Below are 27,805 nucleotides of genomic sequence, written 5' to 3'. Positions count from 1 at the left end.
ACTCAACAAAATCATCCTCCACCACTTCTGCCACTTCCAGTGTGATACCACCACCAAACAAATCTTCCCTCCCCCCCATCCCCCCATTATTCTGAAAGGACTGTTCTTGCCACAAGACCACTTCTCAATTACCCCTCCCCTTCCCACTGTGTCTTCCCATGCAGGTGTAGGGGGTGCAACCCCTGCCCTTTAACCTCCTCCCTTCCTGCCATCCAGGGAATGAAATATCCTTCCAGGTGAAGCAGTGACTTACTTCTTTCAATTGAGTATTCTGTAATCACTGCACACACAGTGTGGTCTCCTCTACAATGGGGAGATCAAATGCAGATTGGACGACTGCTTTGCAGAACACCTCTGTTCAGTCTGAACACTTGACCCCCAGTTTCCTGTCGCCCGTCACTTTAATTCTCTGTGCCCCTCCCATTCTGACCTCTCTGTCCTTGACCTCTTACACTATTCCAATGGAGCTCAAGGAATTGCAGCTCATCTTTCGATTTGTATTTTACAGCCTCCCGAATTCAATATTAAATTCAATAATTTCAGATCAAAACCTCTGACCCCTCAGAGAGCAAATATTAATAAGTAGCTATTGTTGTTTAAACATCCTGTAAACCATCTTTTATTTCTTTACTCTAGGTGGTCAAATTAATTTCTGATGATATTGGATCAGCAGCCAATCTATATCACTCCTCATTTTATTTGCATCAAAGTCACTTGACTATGACCCCTTCATTATGATTAAAGATGTGACTCTTTCCTTCGGAGCAGTGAAGGTAAGAAGGACGTTTAATAATTTTTCAAGAAATATCCTTACATGGCAACTGTTTAAAATTATATTGTTGGCTGTGAAACACTTTAGAAGTCCTCAGGTGTCAGCTGTGGCTTGGTGGGTAGCACCCTTGCCTCTGAGTAAGGATGTTGTGAGTTTCAGCTCAACTCCAGAGCCTTGAGCACATAATCCAGGCTGACAATCCCTGTGCAATACAGAGAGAGTGCTGTGGAGGTGCTGCCTTTTGGACCTAGCGCTAAACCGAGGCCCTCTACCTTGCAAGTGGATGTAAAAGATTCCACCGCACTATTTTTAAGAGCAGGGGAGCTCTCCTCAGTGTCCTGGTCAATATAGTTCAGCAAAAATGGATGGGAAACCGCTTCCTGAAGTAAAATCAGTGTTAGGGCAGTGGGAGGCATTCAAAGAAGAGATAGAGAGGGTTCAGAATAAATATATTCTCAGAATTAAAACGGATGCGACTCCCAAGTCTAGATACCCCTCTCTGAGATGTCGGCTTTCAGATGAGATGTTAAACAAGGACATCGTCTTATGATGTAAGAGCTCCCATGACACAATCGGAAGAAGAGTTCTCCCCGGGGCCCTGGGGACAATATTTATCCCTCAGCCAACGTCACAAAAATAGGTTGCCATTTGTGGGAGTTTACTGTGTGCAAATTAGCTGCTTTGTTTCCTGCCTTACGAAAGCAATAATGCTTCAAAAAGTGCTTCATGGCCTTGAAGCACTTTGGTTGTGAAAGGTGCTATAGAAATGCAAGTTCTTTCTGTTTACCAAAACATAGATCGACTCATTGGCTTCTATTCAGGTATAATGCATTTCTGTATATGTCCTCTCCCTTCTTGTTTTAAAACTTGCGAAAAGAAATTGACTGTGTGTGCACTCATCTCGATCAGTGGGTTATTGCAGTAATGATAGGTAAGTGGCACCAAGCAAATTATATAGTTCTTTGATGCTGACAGACTCTATAATCAAGTTTATTGCTAAAAATCCGTAATTATCTTTCTGTCTCACAGAGAACAAACACAGCTCATTTTCATTCCTTTTCTAATCCTTACTTCCTCCCGGGTTACATTTCTTTCTTTCTTTAGATCTCCAGGGTCATTTCCTGATTGAAATGATGGGGAAAGGAGTTATTCTCTGGAACCTCCTCCCAGTGGCGTGTGAGGCTGCTGCTGCTGCTAACAGTTCTGAGTTTCTCCCCTCCTCTCCCTTACTGCAGTGCTTTGCCATGATGCACCTAGGCCCACTGACTATTACACCCCTCATGCTGACCAATACACTAGCGTGAACCTTGGCAATGGGTTATTTGACTCTGGGGTCCTCGCAGCTCCATTATGTCTAATAATGTCCAAACATGCGTCGTATCCCAGCAGTTGTCACTGGATCCTTTGCTTAAATCTATTCCTCTTTCCCTTGTTCCGGATTCCATGGCATTTGTCCAGGAGGAGACCAATGTGAAGGCACCGGGGGGAGCGCAGAAAAGCTTCACCAGAATGGTTCCAGTCATGAGGAACTTCAGTTGTGAAGATAGATTGGAGGAGTTGGGACTGTTTTCCTTGGAGAAGAGAAGGTTGAGGGGAGATTTGATAGAGGTCAAAATCATGAGGGATCTGGACAGCGTAGATAGGGTGAGATCTATCGCGATAGAATCCAGAATAAGAGGGCACAGGCTTAAAGGAATTAGCAAAAGAAGCAAAAGCGACATGAGGTAAAATAATTTTCAGGCAGGGAGTGGTTGGGTCTGGAATGCACTGCCTGAGAGCATGGTGGAAGCATTCAATCGAGGTATTCAAGAGGGAATGAGACGGTTATTTGAAAAGGAGGAATGCGCAGGGTTACGGGAAGAAGGCGGGGGAGTGGCACTAGGTGAATTGCTCATACGAATGTACAAATTAGGAGCAGGAGTAGGCCACTCAGCCCTTTGAGCCTGCTCCGTCATTCAATAAGATCATGGCTGATCTGATTGTAACCTCAACTTCACATTTCCTGCCTACCCCTGATAACCTTTCATCCCCCTTGCTTATCAAGAATCTACCTACCTCTGCCCTCAAAATATTCCTCAAAGACTCTGTCTCAATGACCTATTGAAGAAGAGAGTTCCAAAGTCCCACAACCCTCTGAGAGAAAATTTTTTTCCTCATCTCTGTCCTAAATGGGTGACCCCTTATTTTGAAACAATGATGCCCGAGTTCTAGATTCTCCCACAAGAGGAAACATCCTTTCCACATCTATCCTGTCAAGTCCTCTCAGGATCTTATATGTTTCAATCAAGTCGCCTCTTACTCTTCTAAACTCCAATGGATACAAGCCTAGCCTGTAAAGCCTTCCCTCAAAAAATAACCCTCCCATTCCAGGTATTAGTCTGGTAAACCTTCTCTGAACTGCTTCTAATGCATTTACATCCTTCTTTTAATAAGGAGAACAATACGGTACACAGTACTCCAAATGTGATCTCATCAATGCCCTGTATAACTGAAGCATTACCTCCCTATCCTTGTATTCAATTCCCCTTGCAATAAATGATAATATTCTATTAGCTTTCCCAATTACTCACTGATTGCTGGTTTCCCCCAACCAGACAAATTAGTTTCTTGCTATCTAGCCTTTCACATCCCTTTTATTACGTTAGACACATCAATCAGATCATCCCTCAATATTCTGAACTCAAGGGAATGAAAACCAAGTTTAAGCAATATGCTGTCATAATTTAACCCTTTCAGCTCCAGTATTGTTCTGGCGAATCTATGCTGCACTTCCCTCCGAGGTGCAATGTTCCTTTAAGTGGGGGGATTAGTCTGCAGTTAAAATCGATCGGGGTTTTTTTGGTGCAGCTTTGCCTGCAACCTCCTCCTTTAAGTGAAACCTCACACGGTGCAATAGTTGAGCAACACAGGAAACAGCCTGCACTTAAATCTTTGAATGCGAAGAAAAAGCTACCATCGAAAAGATAAGTAGTTTTCTGAGTGTCAGGTTTGACAGTGGACTGGAATTCCACAGACTGATAAGGGGAGATTCCCATGTCTGCCCAATGCAGACCAGTCCTGTGTGAGCCCTGCTTCAAGAGTTGAAACTTGCATCAGTGAGGGCAGGGAGTGGTGCAGTGAGTGACTCCCCTTTGCTGAACCTCTGCGTTAAGCGTTTTAGGTTGTGGTTTTCCTGGAGTACAAGAAGAAATGAGCCCCGACTTTTTTTTAAAAATTACCTTTTGACGAATAGCAGACGAGGGTGGTGGGGTTTGTGTTCGACATTTCCCTCTATAACCGGCTGCCTTGTGGTTTCATTAGGAGCTTTAAGAAATGCAAAAAAAAAAACCCATCTGGAACCTTCTGTGAACTGAAGTTCAAACATCGTTGAGACAGGTTTCTTGGTATCTTTTCTCTGCCCCCGCTCCCTCCCACCCTCTCGCCCCTCCACCACTTCCCCCCCCGTTCTCCTACTGCGCACATACGCCACGCACTCACTCCTGGAGCTGCTCAATCAAAGGAGTTTCCTTCCCATTTCTTTTTTTTCCGTTTTTAAAGCCTTTTGGTCAGTTTCTGACTATCGACGCTCCTGCGAGGGAATGGAGGCTGTGGCCAAGTACGAGTTCAACGGAGCTGGGGAGGACGAGCTGAGCTTCAAGAAAGACGACATCCTTAAGGTATGGCCAACTTTTGTCTCTATTCGCGAGCCGACTCTCTGACATCCTGTGCGAGGTCACAGCGCTGTGCAGCACTCCGAACAATTCAACATTTTAAACCGGGTGCCTGGCCCCAGCGAGAAGCCCGACAAGAGGACAGAGCTGGGGTTTCTGTCAACTCACCAGTAACTCCTTTCATTTACCCTGTAACCAGCCACTTGATTAATAGCCAGGGCTGGAATGTTCTGGACAAATACCTGGTGAAGGACAAATAATTTTTTTTTTTAAAAAAAAAAGGACAAAAAAGAGAACAAAAGTTAAGGATCAATCACCAACGTTGGCGGTGAGCTCCCCGGGTTTTGGTCTGAGGCACCAGGTCACCCCCATTTCCTTTCTCTGGGATTAAATTTGGGGATCTACGCCAGGCCGACGAGACCATCCTCCAAGGGTTAGAGAGGGAGCGATTTACACCTGGGCGGGTGGGAGAGGGGGCCCATTTCTCATTTCTGTGCACTGACTCTCCCAACGGTGTGGGTCTCAAGAGGGGGCAGAAACACAATCCAATATCTCTCTCGGCACTCGCTTCTAAAGTCTGGGCAATTGAGGAAGGTTTGGAGTGGCTACTTGGTGTCCACTAAGCAGTCAGCCTGGTGGAACTCTGAGTCTTTAAGTGAGATGGGGAGGCACAAACATTTCCAATTCAACTATCTTCTTACGTTTAGCCATTCAATTGTCTCTCTCTCTGACTCATTTTGTTAATTGCCAATTAAGATGCCAACATTGATCATCAATAGGAGTTTTTCAAAGGGGCGCCAACAATAATCTGTAATTTATAACTAACTTGAAGAAACTTAACAAATTAAACCAAAATATTGTTCCTGCTGTTGATCACAGACGCCAGGCGCCCACTGCCACAGTCTCCCTCCAAAAAGTGACTGTAGGGTAAATGTCATGCTGTAGGGTAAATGTTGAGCTCCGTGTAGGGAATTCAGGGAATGTGGAGGGGAGAATCAGGCTACATCTCTCTCTCTCTCTCTCTCTCTGATCAGGACTCCCTGCCTGTGTTGCTCCCCTCAGGTCATATATCTGTGTTTGTTCTGGTGAACACTTCACCTTTTGCTTAGGTAATTAGTCATAATCCACAAAGGACCATAGGTACCTCTCTGCATTAGAGAGATACAATTTGTTAGAGATAGTGTTAGGAGCACCGCTCTGTAAGCATGGGGCAAGGCGAGGAGGCAAAGCTCCATGAACCACCACAGCCGGTCTGCGCTTTGAGCCCAAGCCGCTGGCATCATTGTTCATCATCCATCGAGCCAACTGAGCTAACCAAGCTCCTGTGAACGCTGCAAGGCAAGATGTAAACACACCAGAATCTGGCACAGAGGCTGCTGCCTGGGGTAGTAATGGTTTTGATTACAAGTGAAACTTTGCCCAGTTTGCAAACTGATGTCAAACTTCATTTTAGTTTCTACAAGAGTGTGTTTTTGTGTCCCCGAGAACAGCAATTCTGATTTAAAGAGGATTCTTTTGCAGTTTTGAATCGATCTTGTTCTTTCACCCTCTCCCCCAGCCGCACATTTTTCAATCTGATGTTTAACGCCCTTCCTGCAGTCCTTGCTGGTTCCTCTCTGTCTTATCCTTGCCTTCCACATTGCAACCCCTGAAGAGTGAGGCAGACCGAGTGTTTGACTACGGAGGCCATCATGGTCAGGCTCAATCCTGCTCTTACCGGCCTGCGGAGTTTCCAGCTATCGTCACTCGATGGTGATCAGGAACTGGAGCCCTGGATGGGGATTGGGGGCAGGGAAATCCCGGCTACTGGAGCCGGGACATCAGTGATGCACACGATTCAGCAACAAAAGTACCCCAGGCAGCAGCCTCTGTGCCAGATTCTGTTGTGTTTACATCTTGCCTTGCAGCGTTCACAGGGGCTTAGTTAGCTCAATTGGCTAGATGGCTGACGAACAATGATGCCAACAGCTTGGGCTCAATGCGCAGACCGGCTATGGTGGTTCATGGAGCCTTGTGTCTTCGCCTCGCCCCATTAGGGAGTCCACTAGCATTCTCCATATCGTTCCATTGACGATGCCACTGTTGGGGTTAAGACAATTTGGAGAAGGTCATTCAGCCATGAATAATTTCAAGGATCCTTCTTGAAGTCATGATTTGCTTTTACAAATCCAGCCCCTATCTGGAGTTCAGTATTGAGCATTATCAGAGGGGAGGCTTGTGGGGTCGGTGGGGAGGGGGCTGGGTGGAGGGGGTGGGAGGAAAGCCAGAACTGGAAAGCTGCAAGTTCTCAGTTTAAAACATGGGCTGTTTCACCCAATCCCAATCCGAGATCCCTAAGGATTCTGTTAAGGGTGAGTTACTTAACAACTTGCATTTATATTGCACCTTCAACATAGTAAAACACCCCAAGGCCCTTCACCAGAACATCAGCAAGCAAACATTTGACAACAAGCCACATAAGGATGTATTAGGTTAAGTGACTAAAAGCTTGGTCAAGCAAGTGGATTTTAAGGAATGTCTTAAAGGAGGAGAGAGGGATGGAGAAGTTCAGGGAGGGAATTCGAGAGTTTAGGGCCCAGGCAGCTGAAGACATGGTTACCAATGGTGGAGTGATGAAAATAGGTTATAATCAAGAGAAGTGCAGAGTTCTCAGAAGGTTGTAGGGTTGGAGAAGATTACAGAGATAGCAAGGGGCAAAGTCATGGGTGGATTGGAAAATAAGGATGAGAATTTTAAAATTGAGGTGTTGTCAGCCTGGGAGCCAATATAGGTTCATTGAACACAAGGGTAATGGGTGACTGGTGTGAGTTAGGACATGGGCAGCAGAGTTCTGAATGAGTGTGAAGTTATAGAGAGTGATGGGAGGTTTGCCAAGTCAGCGTTGCAATGGATGAGTGGAGATGACAATGACGTAGACAAGAGCTTAAATAGGAGACCCATTGTTAGCCTCAAAACTGGCTGGCAATCCGAGGTGTTTTGGAGGGGAAGGGCGATGACAGACAGTTGGCAACAGGAGAAGCCATCAGCCAGTGCATCAGAGCTGCAGAAGAGAGACTTGATTAGGTTATCTTCATTAGACTTGAACATGAGATTCCAAAATTCCTCTAAGAGGACATTAGAGCAGTGAAGAAATTACAGTCATTTAAAAATGAAATGATTAAAATGCTTTTAAGTCTAAGATGGTATTTTATAAATGGTATGTTTTATTTATAAAACTATACCATTTACTTAAAGCTCAAAGCCAATTCAGGAAGCTGAACAGATCTTAATAAGAGTCCCATGAAGTCAGAATGCAGGATGTTTTACAATCTACTAAAAGTTCTTGAATTTCTGACAAACCCACTTTGACGACCATGTATAAATTGGCAGAGGTTTAAAATCAACATCTGCACTCTGGTTTGAGATGTAGAGCAGATTGTCGAAAGCGTAAGAAATGCGCAATTGAAATGCCTTGCACTTATTTACATTAATTTTCCTGTCATTTAAAAGATGCTAAGGTGTTGACGATTAAGAGTAAATATAACCAGTCAGAGTTACACAGAGGGATGGAACAATGTCCAGTCATGGGACACAGGACACCTAGTTAGATACTGAGCAGGTTGCACTGAGCAGCCATTTAACAACAGGTGTGCTTCCATCGGGTGTGGCTTATCTCTGAGTCAGAAGGTTGTGGGTTCAATTCCCGCTCCGGAGACTTGAGCACAAAACCCTCAGTTGACACTCTTGGACAGCACTGAGGGGGTACTGCACTGTTCAGAGATGCTGCCTTTCGCATGAGATGTGAAACCAAGGCCTTGCCTCAGTTACTGTGGGAATTTTCTTTGTAACTTCCAGTCTAAAGCACATTTTGCTGAAAAATTCACTTCAAGTTGCAGGTTCTGAAAGGCTCTCGATGTCTGAGAGTGGAGAGCGGTAAGTGGTGTGGTTAGGCCACACCAGACTGCCAGCAACTTGGGACTGAACAAACCCACTTTATTGTTTCATTATCACTCATGAACTGATGTCCTATAGTTCGATTTTGTAATTTCTTAACTCCAAATGGTGATCGTATACTAAATACCTTCAGTAAGACACAATGGTTTGAAGACCAGTTAATCTGCCTTTAGTGATGTTAATTAGGAAGGAAAATTGGCCTCAGGACACCAGTGAGGACACCCCCTGCTTTTCTTTGCATAGTGTTATGGCATTTTTAACATCCACCTGAATAGTCCTTGGTTTATTCTGTCTGACCTGAAAGGTGGCCCTTTCTAATGTAGCACTCCCTCAGCACTGACCCTTTGACCGTGCAGCACTCCCTCAGTACTGACCCTCTGACAGTGTAGCACTCCATCAGTTCTGCCTCTCCGACAGTGCAGAATTCCCTCAGTACTAACCCTCCGACAGTGCAGCACTCCCTCAGAACTGACCCTCCGACAGTCTAGCACTCCCTTAGTACTGACCCTTTGACCGTGCAGCACTCCCTCAGTACTGACCCTCCGACAGTGCAGAATTCCCTCAGTACTAACCCTCCGACAGCGCAGCACTTCCTCAGTACTGACCCTCCGACAGTGTAGCACTCCCTCAGTGCTGACCCTCTGACAGTACAACACTCCCTCAGTACTGACCCTCCAACAGTGCAGCACTCCCTCAGCATTGCACTGCGAGTGTCAGTGTGGATTATTGACTCAAGTGCTGGAGTGGGATTTGCACCCACTACCTTCTAATTCAGACGTCAGAGTACTATCCACTTAGCCACAGCAAAGCCTAAAGAAGTAGACTCAAAATGCCCAAAATAAAGGGTTAAAATCTTCATTCTTTGGAAGAGCTGAGATTTCTCCCAGAGTTTTGACAGATGCCCATTGATCACAGTGACCTCAATGTTTATAATCCACTCAGAATTCTCCATCTCGGTGACAGCAGCAAAACGCACCTTCATGCACATCCGTTGGTTTTCCTCCCATGCGAGTGATTGAGATATGGATTAAGTTATGACAGGTCGGTGTCGGCTGTAGTTTCCCTGTAATTACCCGATTTTCCATATCAGCCTATGTGCAGGGCTGTTTTGAGTTGTCTTTTTTGGAAGAGGTTTCTTTCGGCTTTCTGGTGTTTCCGCTATTTCCCGTTAGTGCTGTTCCATCTAACCACTTAACGCACGTGCGTTTATTTTTCAATATTTGGATAAAGCCATTCAGGTGAACTTTCTTTCAGATATTCCTTTCTTGCGCAGTTGCATATCTAAGCCACACAGTATGAGACTGGGAGTGGGCTTTGAGAACGAGTTCGGAGGTTTCCTTTGTGACACCAGCCTTGTCTTGGGACTGATTGCAACTCACCTTTCAAATGTGCTTAAGATATAGGAGGAGGAGGCCATTCAGCCCTTCAAGCCTCCTCTGCCATTCAATAAGATCAAGGCTGATCTTCTACTTCAATTCCACCTTCCCACATTATCCACTTATCTCTTGATTCCCTTGTGATCTAAAAACCCATCGATTTCTGTCTTGAATATATTCAATGAATATATTCAATCCACCGCTCTCTGGGCTGGAGACTTCCAAAGATCCACAAACCTTTCTCCTCATCTCAATCTGAAATTGCCAGCCCATTATTCTAAGACTGTAACCACCCGCAGCCCCCCACCCCCGCCAACCTCACCCTAGACTCCCAGCCAAAAGAAACATCCTCCCCAGCATCTACCCTGTGAAGCCACATAAAAATTTTATATGTTTCAATAGTCACCTTTCGTTCCGCTAAATTTCAGAGAATATCGGCCCATTCTACTCAATTTCTCCTCAAAGGACGCGATCCTCTCAGGAATCAGTCAAGTGAGCCTTTGTTACAGTCCCAACAAGGCTAATATACCCTCCCTGAGGGAAGGAAAAGCAAGAAAGACTTGCATTTACATAGCGCCTTTCACTTCCATCGGAATTTTCAAAGCACTTTACAGCCAACGCAGTACTTTTGAAGTATAGTCACTGATTTAATGTGGGAAACGTGGCAGCCAATTTTCACACAGCAAGATCCCACAAACAACATTGTGGTAATGACCAGATAATCGGTTTCTGTGATAAAAACAGAAATTGCTGGAAAAGCTCAGCAGGTCTGGCAGCATCTGTGGAGAGAGAAACATAGTTAATGTTTCGAGTCCGTCTGACCCTTCTTCAGAGCTGAAGAGAAGTTGAAATGTGATGGATTTTATACTGTTTATGAGAGGGTGGAGCAGGTGGAATAAAACAAAAAGTCAGAGACAGGTGGGAGCTCAAGAGAGATTGACCAAGCTGTCATGGACAGAAGCACCTGCAGTATTTTGCTTTTATCTGTTTCTGTGATGTTGATTGAAGGATAATTATTGTCCAGGACACCAGGGATAACTTCACTGCTCTTCTTCAAAATAGTGGTCATGGGGCCTTTTACATCAACCCAAGCAAACAGATTAATGTTTCATCTGAAAAACAAGACCAAAACCAAACACTGTTCTCCAGGTGTGGTCTGACCAAGGCCCTGTGCACTTGTATTAAGACTTCTTCACTCTTATACTCCATTTCCTTTGTAATAATTGCTAATATGTCATTTGCCATCCTAATTACTTGCTGTATCTGCGTATTACATTTCTGTGATTCATGTACGAGGATATCCAATTGCTCACCATTTAAAAATATTTTGCTGTCTTATTTTTTCTTCCTATGTCGATAATTTCACGTTATCCCACATCATATCTGCAATCGCTTAAGCTGTCCATATCCCTTTGCAGCCTCCTTTGCATCCTCCTCATGGGTCACTTTCCCACCTAACTTTGTATTGTCAGCAAACTTGGATAAATCACTCTTTCCCCTCACGGAAGCCATTGAAAGCCATTGATATAGATTGTAAATAGCCAAAGCTCAAGTACCAACCCTTGCAGGATGCCATTAGTTACATCCTGCCAAGATGAAAATTACCCGTTTATTCCTACTCTCTGTTTTCTGTCCATTAACCATTGTCTAGCCATGCTAATATATTACACCCCAATTCTATGAATCCTAATATTGTGTAATAACCCCTTGTGTGACACCTTATTGAACGCTTTTTGAAAATGCAAATACACTACAACCATTGGTTCCCCTTTAATTATGCTGCTAGATATAACCTCAAAAATTCTAATAGGTTCGTCAAATCCAATTTCCCTTTTATAAATACTGCCAAATAATATCATGATTTTTTAAATGTTTCATTTCTACATCCCTAATAATTGATTCTGGTTTTGTTCCCCGCTATTGATGTTTGGTAACAAGCCTATAATTCCCTGTTTCTCTCTCCTTCCTTTCTTGAATAGCTCAGTTACATTTGCTCCCTTCTAATCCTTGGGAACTGTTCTAGAATCTAGGAGAGTCTTGAAGATCAAAACCAATGCGTCCACTATCTCTCTGGCCACCTCTTTTAAAACCTTAGGGATGTAGATCCAGGGATTGGTAAACTTTAAGTCCATTAACTTCTCTAGCACTATTTCTTTTCTAATAATCACATCATTAAATTCCACATTTCACTAAATCATTGGTTCTCCACTTTTTCCAGAAGTTATGCCTTCTTATGCGGAGACAGATACAGAGTATTTATTTAATGTCTCTGCCATTTCTTTATTCTCCCTTATCATTGTCCCTGTCTCTACCTGGAAGGGACCCACATTTACTTCTGCTACTATCTTCCTTTTTACATACCTATAGAAACTTTTACAATTTGCTTTTTGCTCATTATCTCTCATATTCTATTTTTAATCAATTTCCTGATCATCCTTTGCTGAATTCTAAAACCCTCCCAATCCTCAGACTTACTTCTCTTTTTGATAACTGTACAAACTTTTTCCTTAAATCTAATGCTATCTTTATTTTCTATTGTTAGCCACAATTGGACCAATTTTCCAGTGGAGTTTTATTCCTTAAGGCAATGTATATTTATTGCAAATTATGAATGTTTGCCACTTCCTATCTACTGTCATATCATTTGATATTGTTTCCCAATCGGCCTTTGCAAACCCATTCCTCATATCTAGTAGTATGCTTTGTTCAGATTTTGGACTTAATGATATCACTCCCATCCCCAATATAAAATTCTATTATAATATGATCACTATTCTCTAGTGGCTCCTTTACTACAAGGTTATTAATTAATTCCTTTTCATTAGCACTTCCACTGGTGTCTGAGTGAATGCAGTGCTATTGGTAAGTTATATCGTTAGATTTTGCAATATTCAGTTGGTGACTGAACGAGGAAAAAACAATTGGATTTATTGCAGTTAAGAAGAACTTTATAGCCCAGCCTCTGTTCATAACTTTCAACTTGCATATTTCAGCGTGGTTCAATCTAAATAGTTGCTTAATTGCAACACTGAGCCTTGTGTTTAATGGTGTTAAAGGCATGTTACTCAATTATTGTACTCTAACTGAGATGTCATTCCAAGTATCTTTGCAGAGGAGTCCAAAGCAAGGGCTCCATAAATATAATTAATGAATCGAATACTGAATTCAGAATCAACTCCTTTACCCAGGGAGTGGTGAGAATGTGGAACTCATTGCCACATATAGAGTTTAAGTGATTAGCATAGATGCATTTAAGGGGAAGCTGGAGAAGTACAAGAGAGAAAGGAATAGAAGGATATGTTAATAGGGCACGGCAGAGTAATTTGGACAAATTTCAGGTGGACCAGCATGGATCCCTTGATCTGAATGGCCTGGTTCTGTGCGGTAAATACACTCATTACAATAAGGGGAACGCCTGGTGATTTTGCAGGCTTTGTATAAGGAAGGAAATGTATTCCTGTTTAATTTTAGCATTTAGGCATTGGCTGCAGCAACAGTGAATCAGCTTTTGAGGGCTGTTATTTTAGTGACTGATTGTGTAACCCCCACCAGGATTCAGAAACCTCTTTTTGAAAAGAAAGAAACAGAACAGTACAGCAAGGTAACCAGATGTACCAAAACCTCCTTCGCTACTAGCTAAGTATTGCAAAACCTACAATTCATACAGTGAAATCTGGACTATGTTTCACATCCGTGTGTAATTCATGCCCTATTTTACAATGGCTGTTTTCATTTGAGAGTATCGTATCTGCAACTTTTTTAAACTGTCTTTTCCTCGCACAATTTTCTACTGATTTGTCACCACACCTTCAAAAAGGGGGTGCATCCTGCTGGGGTTATAGGCGAAATTTGTCCTATGTTACCTGCCCAAGGAGCCATCCTTCTTGTGTGCTTGGACAACGAGTGCCAATTGCATTCTGACCATGGCAGGCATGACAGCTTTGCCCAATCTCAAACCTTGAACATCCTAGCAGGACTCAGTTGTCAGGAACTGGTATTCCCGCCCCACTTCCACCCTCAACCCCCAATCTCATCCAGTCCATGGGCACTGAGGCCAATTTTAGAATGCCCACTGCTCCCCAGAACCAAGCTAAATGAGGTCAGCACAAACCAGGCTCGCATTGGCATGGATGTACCCATCAGGCAGCTCAGAGGAGGTTCATTAGGATAATTCCTGGGCTGATAGGGTTTTCTTATGAGGAAAGGTTGAGCAGGTTGGGCCTATGCTCATTGGAGTTTAGGAAAATGAGAGGTGATCTTATTGAAACATAAGATTCTGAGGTGACATGACAGGGTGGATGCTGAGAGGATGTTTCCCCTCATGGGGGAATCTAGAACTAGGGAGCACAGTTTCAAAATAAGGGGTCTCCCATTTAAGAGAGAGATGATGATGAATTTCTTCTCTCAGAAGGTCATTAGTGACTGGCATACTCTTCCCCAGAGAACTGGAGGCTGAGTCATTGAATATATTCAAGACTGAGTCAGGCAGATTTTTGATTGACCAAGGGGATAGGCAGGAAAGTGGAGTTTAGGCCACAATCAGATTAGGTATGATCTTATCGAATGGCAGAGCAGGCTCGATGGGCCGTTGCAGGCTTGAATCCTACTCCACTGCTGACAAGTGGAGACCAGAGCTCTATCTCAGAATTCTAGATCAACATCCAGTGGGATCCTCGTGGGTGACTCTGCCCACGCTTCATTGTATGGCTGGTGGGATCCCATAAACTGCTCCCGACTAACCGCCCCTCCCCCGACTCCCCTCTCAGCTGGAATAAAGGTGGAAACAGCCCATGGAAGGACCGCTTATGTCTCAGTCTGTTAGACTGACCGACACGAGAGTCTTTTCATTATTTCACCCTTCACTCCACGGGAAGACACAAAACCAACATAGAGGCTGCCATCTTTTGACAAGTCTAAAACCAGAATGCACCAAATCAGTACCAAACTAAAAAGATTGACACCAACCCACATAAGGAGATTTTAAGGCAGGTGAGCAAACGTTTGGTCAAAGACGTCACTTTTAAGATGCATCTTAAAGGAGGAAGAGAGAGGCAGGGAGATTTGGAGAGGGGATTCCAGAGCTTAGGGTCCCAGCAGCTGAAGGCACGGCCGCCAATGGCGGAGCGATTAAAATCAGGGATGTTCAATAGGCCAGAATTAGAGAGGCACGGAGATCTCAGAGGGTTGCAGTGAAAGAGGAAGCGAAAGATGACGAGTGGCGAGGCCATGGAGTGATTTGAAAGTAAGCACGAGAATTTTAAAATTGAGGAACTGCCAGACTGGGATTCAACATATGTCAGCGAATGTGGGGTTAGTGGGTGAATGAGATATGGTGTGAGTTAGCGATTGCCGGATGAGTTTTAGGTGAGCTGAAATTCACAAGTGAAGCGCACAAACTTATCTCACGACCGAGCTTTCAGTTGGAAATATTTTTTAAATGTCATTTCTTGGGATGTCCCATAAAAAAACCAGAATGAGAAAATCTTTGGGTAAACGAATGAGCATCAAGACCGCCTACTTCCACCTCCATAACCCTCTCTGTGTCTGTCTCAACCCATCTACCTGCCACTTTCCTTATCTCCAGACTCATCCTTCCCAATGCCCTCCTGGCTGGCCTTCCACCTTCCACTCTTCAAGAATTTCAGCTCATCTAGAACTCATCCGGCAGTCGCTAACTCACACCATATCTCATTCACCCACGAACCCCACATTCGCTGACATATGTTGAATCCCAGTCTGGCAGTTTCTCAATTTTAAAATTCTCGTGCTTGTTTTCAAATCACTCCATGGCTTCGCCACTCGTCATCTTTCGCTTCCTCTTTCGCTGCAACCCTCTGAGATCTCCACGCCTCTCTAATTCTGGCCTAATGAACATCCCTGATTTTAATCGCTCCGCCATTGGCGGCCGTGCCTTCAGCTGCCGGGGCCCTAAGCTCTGGAATCCCCTCTCCAAATCTCCCTGCCTCTCTCTTCCTCCTTTAAGATGCATCTTAAAAGTGACGTCTTTGACCAAACGTTTACTCACCTGCCTTAAAATCTCCTTATGTGGGTCGGTGTCGATCTTTTTTGTTTCGTACTGATTCTGTGAAGGCCCTCGGCATGTTTCACTTCAGTAAAGGTGCTATATAAATGTGAATTGTTGTTGTAATGTGCAGGGTGTATCTGATAGAGGGGGAAGAGAACAGGGAGACAAAACCAGCAGTAAATCAATTGGGCAGTGAGTAATCCAGGAGTGTCCCAGATTTGAAATAATTTCACTTTAACAATTAGATGTTATTGGTGGGTTGTATCAAAATTTAATGTCTGGTCAAGCATTGTATTAAATATCAGTAGTACAAGAGGAAGTCATGGAACTGACCACATTTACACTGGCTTAAATCGGCGAGTTGTAACTGGGTTTAGTTTGGTTTCACATTTAATGTCACAGGTCATTGAACTCTGTGAAAAATAACAGAGGGTCACTTCTAAAGAGGTGAATAAGAATCTTGGGACCTTCTCCGGACACAGATGGTTATTGGGCATGTCCGGAGGAGGGGGTGCGGTGTTGAGGACAGGGAATATACCAGATCCAGTGACTATGAAATTGTCACAGAATGGCTGCAGTGTCATAAGCAAATCTATAGCCCATGTTACAGGTGGAAAAAAGTTTAAAATTCCCCTGTTAGTTTCAGATTGCAACAAACCAGGACCATCAACACAAGGGGAGCCCGTTGGGTTTGTGCTCACTCTTTAATAAAGCAATCGCAAACTAATCCCACTCTCTCCCATCACCCTGCATCAATCCCAAATTAATCCCACTGCCCTGCTCTTTCCCCATAGCCCCGTATCAATCCCAAACTAATCCCACTACCCCACTCTCTCCTCATAGCCCCGTATCAATCCTGAATTAATCCCACTGCCTCACTCTCTCCTCATAGCCCTGTATCAACCCTAAACATCCTCGGCCCAACCATCTTCAGCTGGTTCATCAATGACCTTCCTTCCATCCTAAGGTCAGAAATGGGGATGTTTGCTGATGATTGCACAATGTTCAGCACTATTCATGACTCTTCAGATACTGAAGCAGTCCATGCCCAAATGCAGCAAGACCTGGAAAATATCCAGGCTTGGGCTGACAAGTGGCAAGTAACATCCACACCACACAAGGGTCAGGCACTGACCATCTCCAACAAGAGAGAATCCAACCATCGCCCCATGACGTTCAATAGCATTACCATCATTGAATCCCCCACTATCAACATCCTGGGGGTCACCATTGACCAGAAACTGAACTATACTAGTCATATAAATACTGTGGCTATGAGAGCAGGTCAGAGGCTAGGAATCCTGCATTGAGTAACTCACCTCCTGACTCCCCAAAGCCTGTCCATCATCTAAAAGGCACAAAGCAGAGCGTGATGGATTACTCCCCACTTGCCTGGATGAGTTCAGCTCCCACAACACTCAAGAAACCCGACACCCCCCAGTACAAAGCAGCTACTTGATTGGCACCCCATCCACAAACATTCACTCCCTCCACCACCAACGCACAGTAGCAGTAGTATGTACCATCTACAAGATGCACTGCAGGAATTCACCAAGTCTCCTTCGACAGCACCTTCCAAACCCATGATCACTACCATCCATAAGGATAAGGGCAGTAGATAGATGGGAACAGCACCACCTGGAAGTTCCCCTTAAAGTCACTGACCATCCTGACTTGGAAATATATCACCATTCCTTCACTGTCACTGGGTCAAAATCATGGAACTCCCTCCCTAACAGCACTGTGGGTGTACCTACACCACATGGACTGCATCGGTTCCAGAAGGCAGCTCACCACCACCTTCTCAGGGCAACTAGGAATGGGCAATAAATGCTGGCCCTGCCAGCGAAGCCCACATCCAAACCAGAAGAGAGTTTTTCTTCATTCGCTTCAATTTAAACCTTTCTCAATTTTCCACGAAATACCCCAGATTGAGGACCCCTGCTTATAGAGCACAGGGATGTGCAGTTAGTGCCTATTAGTACCAACCCAGTCAATTGGCCAGTTTGTCTTAATCCCTTTAGGAGTGGCTTTGGGATAAAATATTTTAACATGAGCAAGGATAGGGTGCAAAGCAGTGCAAAGCGTGCAGAGATGAGAGAGAAAACCCTCGTACTACTGAACATTCTTTGCAAATCTGCACGGTGTCTATAGCAGCTGAAACTCAAATGTCTGTGCACACTCAGAGCGAGATGTAAAGTTGTCTGACATTTCTCAGCAAGCTGACAGCCTATCTTTATGTAGTGACATTGCTCATTTCTAACCAAGATACTAGGTATTTTGAACGAAACAACTTCCACCTTCCATAGATTTGAGCTTATCCAAAACTCTGCCAATCATATCCTAACTCACGCTGAGTCCCATTCATCCACCGTCCCTGTGCTCGCTGACTTACACTGGTTCCCAGTCCAACAATGTTTCAGTTTTAAAATTTCCATCCTTGTTTGCAAATCCTTCCATGGCCTCACCCACTCCCTATCTCTGAAAACACTTGCAGCCCCATAACTCTCTGCACTCCCCCCAATTCCGGTCTCTCGTGCATCCCCACGTTTAATCGCTCTGCCATTGGCGTGCCTTCAGCTGCCTGGGCCCTAATCTCTGGAAATCCCTCCATAAATCTCTCTATTTCTCTACCTCTCTCCCCTCTTTAAAGAGGGGACTCCTTAAAACCTGTCTCTTTGCCCAAACTTTTTGGTCACCTCTCCTAATATCTCCTTATGTGTCTTGATGTCAAACTTTGTTTGACAGTGTTCCTGTGAAGCACCTTGAACACTCTGTATAACAGGAAGTTATTGATATTGTCAATGGTCTTTAAAGTTCAATGTCTAAATTTTAAAAACAATGCAAATATTTATAACAATATTAATTGGAAAGATTTTCTGCATTATAGTCACAGTTGATTGATGTTGCTATGAAGCTGAATGTGGACCCAGATCCCACAAACAGCAAAGAGATTAATGACCAGTTATTCCGTTTTAATGATGTTGATTGAGGAAGGTAAGTTGGCCCACAACACCGGGCTCCGGGTTCTTCTCTTCTTCAAATCCCAGATCCTTCACATCCAACTGGGAGGGTAGATTGAGTCTCAGCTTAGTGTCTCATCCAAGAGACAGCACATTCAACAGTACAGTGTTCCCTCAGTACTGACCCTCCAACAGTGCAGCACTCCCTCAGTACTGACTTTCCAACAGTGCAGCACTCCCTCAGTACTGACCTTCCAACAGTGCAGTGCTCCCTCAGTATTGACCCTCCAACAGTGCAGCACTCCCTCAGTACTGACCTTCCAACAGTGCAGTGCTCCCTCAGTATTGACCCTCCAACAATGCAGCACTCCCTCAGTACTGACCCTCCAACAGTGCAGCACTCCCTCAGTACTGACCTATCTGACAATGCAGTGCTCTCTCAGTACTGCCCCTCGGACAGTACATCACTCCCTCAGTACTGCACTGGAATATCAAGTTAGATTACATGTTGCATAATGAGACTTGGAGGCAGGAGCTTCCTGACAAAATAGCCCTCAGTGACAGTGAGGGTTTTAGAAACTGACTCCCTTTGTTTAGTAACGCAGTGTCCCTGTGATCAGAGCGGTTTCCTCATTATAGCTGACATTGTAATGTTGAGTATAACAGTTGTGAACCCTCGATGTATCTGTTGGTAAGACAGTAATACACTAACCCCCAACCCTGTGTGCGAGAGTGTGTAAAAGAGATGAGGTCATGTTGGGGAAGAACTGAGATACCTTCCACAGCGGATTAGCCTGACGTCTCTCTCTGCCATGAATAGGCATCGGAGAACAAGGCCAGGAAACCAGTAACCCTTGGGAGACAAGTGTGCAGAGCCTAATAACACCAAATCTGAGTGAGGTCAAATCTTAAAACACAGATTTATGTTTCTGAACTTATTCTGCCTGAACTAAGGTTGGGAAATATTTTTAAAATATGAGGCATTTATTATTTGTCATTTATAATTTGGAGTGGGCGGGGGAGAGGAAGAAACATTACTGATTACCTGACCGGCTTGAAAACCCAATCCTACTGCAGCCATTAAATTTAGTGTCTCACTCAATGACCAAAACTCAAAGAGCGAAAGAAATGCTGAGGGATTTCTGCTTACTGAGCAACACCTTCACTTGGGGATTTCTGAAAAAACGCCGACATCTGACAGAGTTAAATCCCCTTCCCCCTCCTCACCATCGCGCCACCAACCCCCGTAAAACGACACAGGGTCTTCCATCTCAACGCAATGTCCCAATTCTTGCAGCTTTGTAAATCTGTACAAATCCAGAACAGGTTCTCAGGTCATTTGAAGTAAAGACAGAAAGTGCTGTAAAAACTCAGCAGGTCTGGCAGCATCTCTGGAAAGAGAAACAGAGTTAACGTTTCGAGTTGAATATGACTCTTCCTTTCGAAGAAGAATCATATTCAACTCGAAACGTTAACTCTGAATCTCTCTGTCCATGGACACTGCCAGCTCTGCTGAGTTCTTACAGCAATTTCTGTTTTTACTTCAGATTTCCAGCATCCACAGTATTTTGCTTTTATTTTTAGGTCTTTTGTTTGTGGGATCTTGCTGTGCACAAATTAGCTGCCACGTTTCCTACATTACAACAATGACCATTCTTCGAATGTCTGTAGAGTGCTATGGAGTGTTCTGAGGCTGTGACAGGTGCTATATAAATGCATTTTCTATCTGTTTTCTTTTTGCATCTGTCAAAATGCAATTAAACAACAACACCTCTGGTTGGGGGGAAAAGGTGTCAAATGAACTCTGAACTTGGCTGGTTGCAATCCTCTGACCGACTGGCCAACAGGAGAATTAGGGTGTGTCAGCATTCACTATCTACCTTGCTGTTCTGTGTTACACACTAAAAAGGAAAGCGATTAGGTTCATAAACGATGGAGAGATGTTGATTTGCATTTTTGAGGTTGGTGGGTTTACGGGAAGCTACAACACTTTGAGAGGTCTTTGAAAATGTGAGGTTGAAATAAAACTCGGACACAGATTGATTCCAAGTACAGCATGTGCCCTGTGCTGAATGTGCTCACTTCCTGGAAATGTGGATCAGGGAATATTCTGTCACTTAGAACAAGGAGGTGAAAGAACATCTCAAACTGACAAGACTTAATAAAAGCAAAAAACTGCGGATGCTGGAAATCCCAAACAAAAATAAAAATACCTGAAAAAACTCAGCAGGTCTGGCAGCATCTGCGGAGAGGAACACAGCTAACGTTTCGAGTCCGAATGACTCTTCAACAGAACTAAGTAAAAATAGAAAAGAGATTAAATATTTCACCTCTTTTTTCTATTTTTACTTAGTTCTGTTGAAGAGTCATACGGACTCAAAACATTAACTGACAAGACTTAATCATGGTTTTCAAACTTATAACTAATGTAAACAAGAAGGAAGAATGTAGGAATATAGAAACAGGAGGAGGCCATCCAGCCCCTCAAATCCATTCTGCCCCTCAAGTCCACTCTGCCCATTCAATGAGATCATGGCTGATCTGTTCTGTTTACTAACTGCAACCAATTACCTTTTCTCCATTTCCCTCTATACCCTTGGCTGGCTGGGCAATTATAAAGAAAGACTTGCATTTCTGTATTGCCTCTCACAACCTCAGGATGTCCCAATGCACTTCACAACCAATTAACTTCTTTTTGAAGTTTAGTCAATGTTGTAATGTAGGAAAGTGAGCAGCCAGTCTGCAGACTGCAAGATCCCAAAATGCTAATGAATAGATAATCTGTTTTTAGCAACATTTGTTGAGTTGTAAATATTGGCCAGGACACTGGGGAGAACTCTCCTTCGCTGCTTCAAAATAGTGCCATGGAAACTTTTATGCCTACCTCAGGAGGCAGACAGTGCCTCATGTCAATGTTTCATCCAAAAGACAGCAGCTCTGGCAGTGCAGCACTCCCTCAGCACTGGCATCAGGGGAGTGGCAGCCTGGATTATGTACTTAAATCTCCAGAGTGGGGACTTGAACCCATGATCTTCAGGGATGAACCATGGCTGACACCTCGGAGGTACAAAAAGCATCTCCTAATCAGGACCTATTATCAAATGACATCAGTCAGACAAAGCTGGCATGCATTGCCCATCTCTAATTGCCCTCAGTGGAGGCTTGCCTGGCCATGTCAGAGGGCAACAAAGAGTCCATCATGTTGGCGTGGGACAGGAGTCACAGACCGGGTAAGGATGGCAGATTAACTCCTAAAAGGTATGAATGAATCAGTTGGGTTTTATATGAAAATTTGACATTCACTTTTACTGATCCCAGCTTTTTAAATGCCCAGATTTTTAAAACAGAATTCAAATTCTCAACTTGCCCATGGCAGGATTTGTACTCTTGTTCTCTGAATGAATAGTTGAGTCACATAAGCACGTGAACCCTGAGCTAAACTGCGATAATATTTCCAATTAAGGTAATAGCTGGTAGACAGGCGCCAGAAAAAGAAGACCATGAAAATAGTATTTTAGATTGTCATAAAAAAAAACAGCTGATTCTGAGGGTGCAGACGGGGGTTGAGGTCTAAGACCCTCTACCTTAATCATGCCAGAGCACAAGATCTAGGCGGACGCTCCAGTGCAGTACTGATGGTGTGCTGCACTGTCAGAGGTGCAGACTTTCGAATAACAAGACATTGAACTGAGGGCCCGCCTGCCCTCTCAGTGTCTTTACTCTGTATCTAACCCCGTGCTGTACCTGTCCTGGGAATGTTTGATGGGAACAGTTTAGAGGGAGCTTTACTCTTTATCTCACACCGTGCTGTACCTGTCCTGGGAGTGTTTGATGGACACAGTGTAGAGGGAGTTTTACTCTGTATCTAACCCCGTGCTGTACCTGCCCTGGGAGTGTTTGACGGGGACAGTGTAGAGGGAGCTTTACTCTGTATCTAATCCTGTCCTGGGAGTGTTTGATGGGGACTGTGTAGAGAGAGCTTTATTCTGTTTCTAATCCTGTGCTGTACCTTCCCTGGGAGTGTTTGACGGGGATGGTGTAGAGGGAGCTTTACTCTGTATCTAACCCCGTGCTGTACCTGCCCTAGGAGTGTTTGATGGGGACAATGTAGAGGGAGATTTACTCTGTATCTAATCCTGTGCTGTACCTGTCCTGGGAGTGTTTGATGTGGACAGTGTAGAGGGAGATTTACCCTGTATCTAACCCTGTGCTGTACTCATCCTGGTATTGGTTTAATGGTGACAGGGTAGAAGGAATTTTAAAACACTGTATCTAGCTGGAACAGTGTCCGTCATAAAATTTACATGGGAGATAAAGGATGAGAAATTGGGGGCAAAATGTCCCTGTAACTGAAATGTTTTGGGTTACTGATCCATTTATAAAGAAACACCAAATGAAGACTGTGAATGAGCTAGTGTTTAAGTAAGGAACAGTTCTCTACTGTTATACACGTTTTACATTTTTCAGAAGATCACTGAGAGAATGGAGCCTGACTGTTACAGTTTATGGTGCGTGAGAAAGCTTTGAGTTGTGTAAAGCTGCAGGACATCGTGCCAGTTGTCTGAGCTGGAAGTTGGGGTGATCTCCCACTGTGGACCTCACACTGTTTCGGTTTAACTGAACTGACCAAGCTGAGGGGAAACAACAGACAGTTTGACCTGAAGTTAACTGCGTTTTTGGGGTTGCCTGGCACTCTAATCTCTCAGCCTGTAGACCTGTCCTGGACACTCACTGCATAAACAAGGGAGCTGACCTGCACAGATTAATAAAGCCCCACTCTCAGTGTGAGTGTAGGGATGTAACCATTGGTGTTACTGTTCCTAGGCTAGAGAGGGGCAAATTTATCCAGGCAAATTCCTGCTCCTGACTGCCCCAGTCCAGCCTACCTGTTATCTCTCCATATCCCTCAATCCCACTTACCCACCTTCTCACTATATCCCTCAATCCCAATGACCCACCAGCTCTCCATATCCCTCAATCCCACTTACCCATCTTCTCACTATATCCCTCAATCCCAGTTACCCACCATCTCTCCATATCTCTCAATCCCACTTACCCACCTTCTCACTATTTCCCTCAATCCCAGTTACCCACCATCTCTCCATATCTCTCAATCCCACTTACCCACCTTCTCATTATATCCCTCAATCCCAATTACCCACCATCTCTCCATATCACTCAATCCCACTTGGTTGTGAATTCCAGTTCAACAATGACAAGTTATGAGACTGAACCCAATAAGCTTGCTAATCTATGGGGCTGGCAGTGGATAAAATAAACGTTGAAGCTGATCGATTGACGTTAAAAAAAATTAGCTCATTGACGTTCTTCAGGGAATCTTTCACCCCTATCTGGTCTGACCAACAGCTGACTCCAGTCCCACATTATGCCTGAGGTTGGCCCCATTAGTACCTCCCCAGGGCACCTTGTGCCAGGGTCTATCCCATCCCGAGAAGAGGGAAAAAGCAACATCCTGATCATTGAGGGGAAAACGTTGCACAGAGAGACTGGATGCTCAGAACTCAATACCAGCAGCTCTGCTGCCACTTGCCAAAGATTGAGGTGGTGATAACAGGGAGTGTGTTGTCAGTTTGTGCCGTGCTATCTGATGATGTCAGGAAGCAGAGGCTGATAGAGAGAAAAAAAAGAAGGGTTTTGGGTGAAGGGAGCTGAAAGCTGCGTGTGGTCTCAGGCAGCACAGGCACACAAGAAGGAAACCAACCCTTGCACTGCATCTAAAACTACATCAGAAGATTCTTAGAAAATTCTGATGCTAGACATGGCAGTTCAAAACCAAAACTCTGCAAGAAACTGCACATTCAGGCTTTTATAGAACCACACAGCATAGAAGGAAGCCATTCAGTCCATCATGCCTGTACCAGCTCTTTGAAAGGACTATCCAATTAGCCTCACTCCCCATAACCCAGCACATATTTCCTTCTCAAATATTTATCCAACTCCCTTTTGAAAGTTACCATTGAATCTTAAAAAGAAATTTGGTGTGCATTTGAGCGAAATAAACTTGGATCGTGACTGAGATAGAGTGGGGGAAAATAGGACTGAATGGATTGCTCTACAAAGCTGGCATGGACTCAATGTGCTAAATGGCCTCCTTTTGTGGGTTAACCATTCTGTGACGCCATTCTATGTCAGCTCAGGTTCTTCGCTAATTACCTTAAATCTCTTTGCAGCCGCTCTGTTTCCTCCCCACAGCTTACCTTTCCACATAGTTTGGCATCATCAGCAAATTTAGAAACATTGCTCTCTGCCTCTTTGTCTAAGTCACTAATATAGAATGTAAATAGCTGAGGCCCCAGCACTGATCCTTGTGACACTTCACTATTCACAGCCTGCCAACTTGAAAAAGCCCGTTTATGCCCACTTTCTGCATTCTAACCGTTAACCAATCCTCTATCCATGCTAAAATATTACCCCCAACTCCGTGAGCCTATTAAGCTTTTGTGTGGCACCTTATTGAATGCCTTTTGGGAATCCAGGTATACTACATCTACTGCTTCCCCTTTATTTACCCTACTAGTTACATGTTCAAAAATTCTGATAAATTTGTCAAACATGATTTCCCTTTCATAAAACTGCATTGTTTGATCATACTATGATTTTCAAAATGCATTGGTAAGACTTCCTTAACAGTGGATTCCAACATTTTCCTAACAACTGATGTTAGGCTAACTGGCCTGTAGTTCACTGTTTTCTCTCTTCCTCTTTCTTGAAAAACGGTGTAACATTTGCCAACTTCTGAACTCATGGAACCATTCCCAAATCTAAAGAACTTTGGAAAATTATAGCTAGCACATCTATTATCTCTGCAGATATCTCTTTTAGAACCCTAGGGTGTAGGTCATCAGGTCCTGGGGACTTGTCAGATTTTAGTCCCTTAAGCTTCTACAGTACTTTATCTCTGCTGATATTAATTTCCCTAACTTCCTCACTCTTTTTAGCTCTTAGGTTAGTGTCTATTTCTGGTATGAAATTGTCTTCTACTGTGAAGACAGAGACAAAATATTCTTTCAATGCTTCTGCCATTTCCTCATTCCCCATGATAATTTCTCCTATCTCTGCCTCTAAAGGATGTTTACTTTAGCTATGGAGTTATTATCTAATCCCAGTGATCAATCTCAATCAATGAATCGACAACAGACCGAGACATGAGGTGAGAAAAATTCTCCATGGTGGAGAGCTTTGGGAACCATAGGTCCAAACTCAACTATTCCTCCCAAACCCACTCCATTTCCCGCATGTTATGTCTCAAATTACTCCCATATTGGTTCTCAAAATGATATTTCTGGAAAAAAATCTATTTCAATCACATTTGAATGAATCAATAATAATTACTCCACCATCTCCCTCGGGATCCTATTCCACAGATTGATGACTCACTCACAGAAATATTATTTCTGCCGATCAGTTTTTGAATTTACCCCTTTCAATCTCAGGCTGTGTCCTCTGGATCACACTTTGGACAAGATGAAACAGCTCATCCATGTCGATGTATTCCAGTCCCTTTAGTAGCAACTGTATCACTTCTCAACCTTCACGTTGTTCAGTGAGAACATGCATAGTTGTTGCAGTCAGCAGTATGCTTCCCAATGTCCTGTTTCTTAATTTTGGATGTCTCATCCCGCAGGTCCTGAGCACTGAAGATGATTGGTACAAAGCTGAGCTTTACGGGCATGAGGGGTTCGTGCCAAAGAACTACATTGAAATTAATATGCCCAGGTATGTTCCAGGGATACGATGCAGGGTGCACATTACCCTTGTCCACAGCATGTTACATATTGCAAAACAAAGTTAATAATACCTGTTTCTTTGCTAAATAGATTGAAAACTGATTATGTAAGTCCAAGTTAATAGCTGTTTTTGTGACTATTATGGAGAATAGCAACTCCTGGGTATACTATAGAGAATAGATGCCCCTGTGTATATTCTAGAGAATAACAGCCTCTGTATATATTACAGAAAATAGCAGCTCCTGTGTATATTACAGGGAGCAGCAATCTCTGTATGTTACAGGGAGTAGCAGGCCCTGTGCTTATTGTTGAAACTAGCAGCTCCTGTGTATGTTACAGGGAATAGCAGCACTAGTAAGGCCATAAAGCAGCTTCCTATGGCCAAGTTACCAGGAGCTGATGGCATCCCATCCGAAGTATCCAAGAACAGAGGGACACACGTGGTTAGGAAACTCACTAGACTCCTTGTCTAATCTGGAGACAGGACACTGTGCCCCAAGATTACAAGGGATGCCTCCATAACTGATCTCTGAAAATGGAAAGGGAGCAAGTCCATCTATGGCAATCATCCTGAAATATCATTTCTTTCACCCGGAAAAATTTCTACAAGGGTTATTCTTGATCAGATTGTTACTCACCTCATTGACCCTGTGTAGCTAGAATCACAGTGAGGCTTCCTTGCAGGGTGGGGAACAGTGGACATGACCTTTGGAGCACATCAAATTCAAGGAAAGTCCCGCTTACAGATTAAAGTCCTCCATATGGCGTTCATTGACCTGACTAAGGCTTTTGACACAGTAAACTTGGAAGGCCTGTGGAAGGTTCTGTATAAATGTGGCTACTCTGAAAAGATGATCAATGTCATTCGCTCATTTCTTGATGACCAGCAAGGTGGTATGTGATTATGTGACTGGACGCCTTTCCTGTTGCTAACAGTAGTAAGCAAGGCTGTGTATTGGCTCCAGCTCTGATTGCCATGTACTTCTCGGCCATGCTCCAGTACACGCTCAAAGATTTGGACACAGGAATACACATCCAATTCAGGACAGACAGCTAACTCTGCAACTTGCAAAGGCTCTAGGCTTGCACAAAGGCTACTGAACAGCTACTGAATGAACTTGTTTGTGAATGACTGGCTCTCATAGCATGTACTCTAGAGGACATTCAGCTGCTTGTTGATTGCTTTGGCCTAGCTTCAGAACACTTTGGCTGATAATCTGAAGAAGACAGAGATCTTGTATCAACCCACCTCTAGCCACATACTCCAAAACCCCACAGTCAAAATCAGCAACACACCCTTCCGTTCAGTACAGAAATTTTGTTATCTTGGGAGTTTCC

General features: G+C 43.9%; 2 protein-coding genes across 3 annotated transcripts in view; one reads left to right on the top strand and one right to left on the bottom strand.

Moving 5' to 3' along the window:
• Positions 1-4,136, bottom strand: part of LOC121271579 (epsin-2-like) — a 46,077-nt gene extending 41,941 nt beyond the window's left edge. The window contains exon 1 of the mRNA XM_041177600.1: positions 3,991-4,136. The gene's annotated coding sequence lies outside the window, so the exon portion shown is untranslated. The remainder of the gene's footprint in view (positions 1-3,990) is intronic.
• A 16-nt stretch (positions 4,137-4,152) lies between these two features.
• LOC121271581 (GRB2-related adapter protein 2-like) overlaps positions 4,153-27,805 on the top strand; it is a 55,827-nt gene continuing 32,174 nt past the window's right edge. For both annotated transcript variants that reach the window (XM_041177611.1, XM_041177610.1), the window contains exons 1-2: positions 4,153-4,428; positions 26,365-26,456. In XM_041177611.1, the coding sequence (XP_041033545.1) occupies positions 4,351-4,428; positions 26,365-26,456 (170 nt within the window). In that variant the 5' untranslated portion in view covers positions 4,153-4,350. The remainder of the gene's footprint in view (positions 4,429-26,364; positions 26,457-27,805) is intronic.

The sequence above is a fragment of the Carcharodon carcharias genome, chromosome 31 (assembly GCF_017639515.1).
Source record: "Carcharodon carcharias isolate sCarCar2 chromosome 31, sCarCar2.pri, whole genome shotgun sequence".
In the NCBI taxonomy this organism is placed as follows: Eukaryota; Metazoa; Chordata; class Chondrichthyes; order Lamniformes; family Lamnidae; genus Carcharodon; species Carcharodon carcharias.
Note: the sequence above shows the minus strand (reverse complement) of the source record. Positions and strands in the feature narration are given on the sequence as shown.